At 43.6% G+C, this 2,326-nt stretch overlaps 1 protein-coding gene across 2 annotated transcripts in view; it reads left to right on the forward strand.

Moving 5' to 3' along the window:
* Positions 1-1,070: 1,070 nt before the first annotated feature.
* The window catches only part of CACNB4 (calcium voltage-gated channel auxiliary subunit beta 4), a 109,706-nt gene continuing 108,450 nt past the window's right edge, over positions 1,071-2,326 (forward strand). For both annotated transcript variants that reach the window (XM_018553598.1, XM_018553600.1), the window contains exon 1: positions 1,071-1,588. In XM_018553598.1, coding sequence (XP_018409100.1) covers positions 1,526-1,588 — 63 coding nt within the window. In that variant the 5' untranslated portion in view covers positions 1,071-1,525. The remainder of the gene's footprint in view (positions 1,589-2,326) is intronic.

The raw sequence follows: 2,326 nt of genomic DNA on the forward strand, positions 1-2,326 counted from the left end.
CCCCCCCTCCCTAACAACTTTCTCTTGCTTTAAGTGGTAAACGTTGTCATGTTGCTTAGTATTGCTTCTGACCTGAAGAAGAGAGGTTAACTCTCGAAAGCTTGTCTTTTATATATTTTGTTAGTCCAATAAGAAAGGTATCATCTAGGTATATCTATATATATATATACACATAGTTCCCATGTTGTCGTAACGAAAATTCGCATTCAGACCCATTTGGTTGCATTAAACCAAAAAACACATCTGAATGGCCAGAAAAGTCACATGTCCAATTGAGTTTAGTTTTTGAATGAAATTGATGGGATTCGGAAATTCGGATGTGTCCGAATTGCGGAAAATTCGTACAAATTTTGATTCGGAACGAAACGAATCGCACATGTCTGGTATGTTTGTAGAAATTCAGCCAAACAACCATTGTCCAAAAGAAGTAATCCACATTTGCTTATGTCTATAGATCCTAAAAAGGCTGGGGAGGAAATGAGGCAGGTTGTATCTGACTTTCAGCAGCTTCTAATGCAGATTGTGAGAAGTTCACAGTGTGCAGTGAAATCAGAGGAAGCAGTTTCAGTCCAGAAGAGGAGCCGATACAACTGTGCAAGGCTGAAGGTAAGGCTGGAGTTTAGCTTTAAAAGGAAGATTGTGGTTCAGTTTAATGAAAGCGTGTACTCTAGGAATAGTGACAATGCAAAATTATATCAAGGTACTAATTATTATCTGGATGTCTTCCCGGGCTGAGCTAAACCTGGTGCAGCACCGATGTTTAGAGAGAGAGAGAGTGAAATCACTAAATATGATCCAAAGTCTGCAGACAGAATTGTGCACAGCATGTCCCCGTAAAAAGTGGAAGATTACAGCGAACAGCAATGCGCGGAGGGCATATGGCGATGCCTTGTGAAAAGCTATTGCCAGCATTTCATGCAAAGCGTTCCTAAAATAATCATCTGAGCACACAGACCCCTAGAGTGTTCATCAAAAATCACGAGCGGTGAGGATTGTAGCAGCAAGGAAGCAAGGTGGGAGTACAGCCAAGAAAACTAGAGCAGGCATAGCTGAAACAGAACCCTAAATTCTCTCAGGGGCTTCAAAGGTTAATTCACATCTCTTCGGTTGAGGCAGGTCCTCTGAGAAACGTCAGCCTATCAGATTGTCTGTTTTTTTTAATTCACGTTTCAAGATTGCCAGTCCACATCTCTCTCTTTTTTTTTTTTCCAGGAAGACCTTGAGAGGTAGGTCACAGCCTGCAAGCACCTTAGCAGCAGCGTTGATGGGCTTCAAGGCGGATGTCATCTGAGGTTGCATTGTGGATCTGATGCCCAGACTTTGGTCCAGTGACCTAGACAAGCCGGTGCTCAGTTCCTTCTGGCTTTCCCGGATGCTGATTCTGGAGCTGTGGTGAGGATGTTGTCCCTGGAGAAGAATCAGCTGATGGGCAGGTCACATCAGAAACCTGAGGAGCTCTGGTGATCGGGTCTTGAGGTCCCCCACCTTGCAACCTTTGGGCTGAGAGGAACATGTCCTTGTAGTCATGTCCAGGAATTCCTACCCGAAAAACGGGATATCAGAGGCTCTGCACACTCCCATCTTCCAGGTACAACTCCTTGTCTCTTCCAGGAAAACTGTGATGTACTTTAGAAAGGTTCACAGCAGATTTCGGCATAGCTGCCAACACTGGGGCGTTTTGCTTGTCAGCTCTTCCGAAATACTTAGAGGACCAGTGATGACTACATACCCAGATATGACATGTCTCTGTTATTGAACTGTATAGATCATTTTTTTTTTTTCATTTGAAATGCTGATTTATCAATTTACATTTTATCTTGCAACAAAGGGCAACCAGTGCGCACTCCTGATGACTGCTGAGCGCTCCCGGGGGCACAGAGAGTGCACTGAGTACAGGGGTTCAATAGGCAGGAGCACATAGCAAAGTGCTTGTTTTATTACGTGATGAATATGGACGCACTGAGGTTGATTTAATAAAGGAGTTGGCAATGATTAGGGTGAAGAATCACTTCAATTAACCCTATAAAGCGATAAACAGGAATTAGCTTTTTACATGATTGGATACTTGATGTGAATCTTCATTCTATTTTGTGTGAACATGACCAATTTGTTTAGTAAGTCAGCCTCAGTGTGTGTGTGTGTGTGGGGGGCACACATGCCTATAAACTCTGGCCTTACCTGATATCCTGTTTTAGGGAGGCTCTTTCCCTTGCAGTGTCCTATGGGGCCACCCTTGTGTGTGCTAAGTAAGCTGTGTGTGCCTCAACTGGTCACAATGGGACATATGGAAGAATGTGAATATTCAGTCTAGAACCCTGCAGTTGTT

This window comes from Nanorana parkeri, unplaced genomic scaffold, assembly GCF_000935625.1.
Source record: "Nanorana parkeri isolate BGI_ZX_2015 unplaced genomic scaffold, ASM93562v1 scaffold125, whole genome shotgun sequence".
Lineage (NCBI taxonomy): Eukaryota > Metazoa > Chordata > Amphibia > Anura > Dicroglossidae > Nanorana > Nanorana parkeri.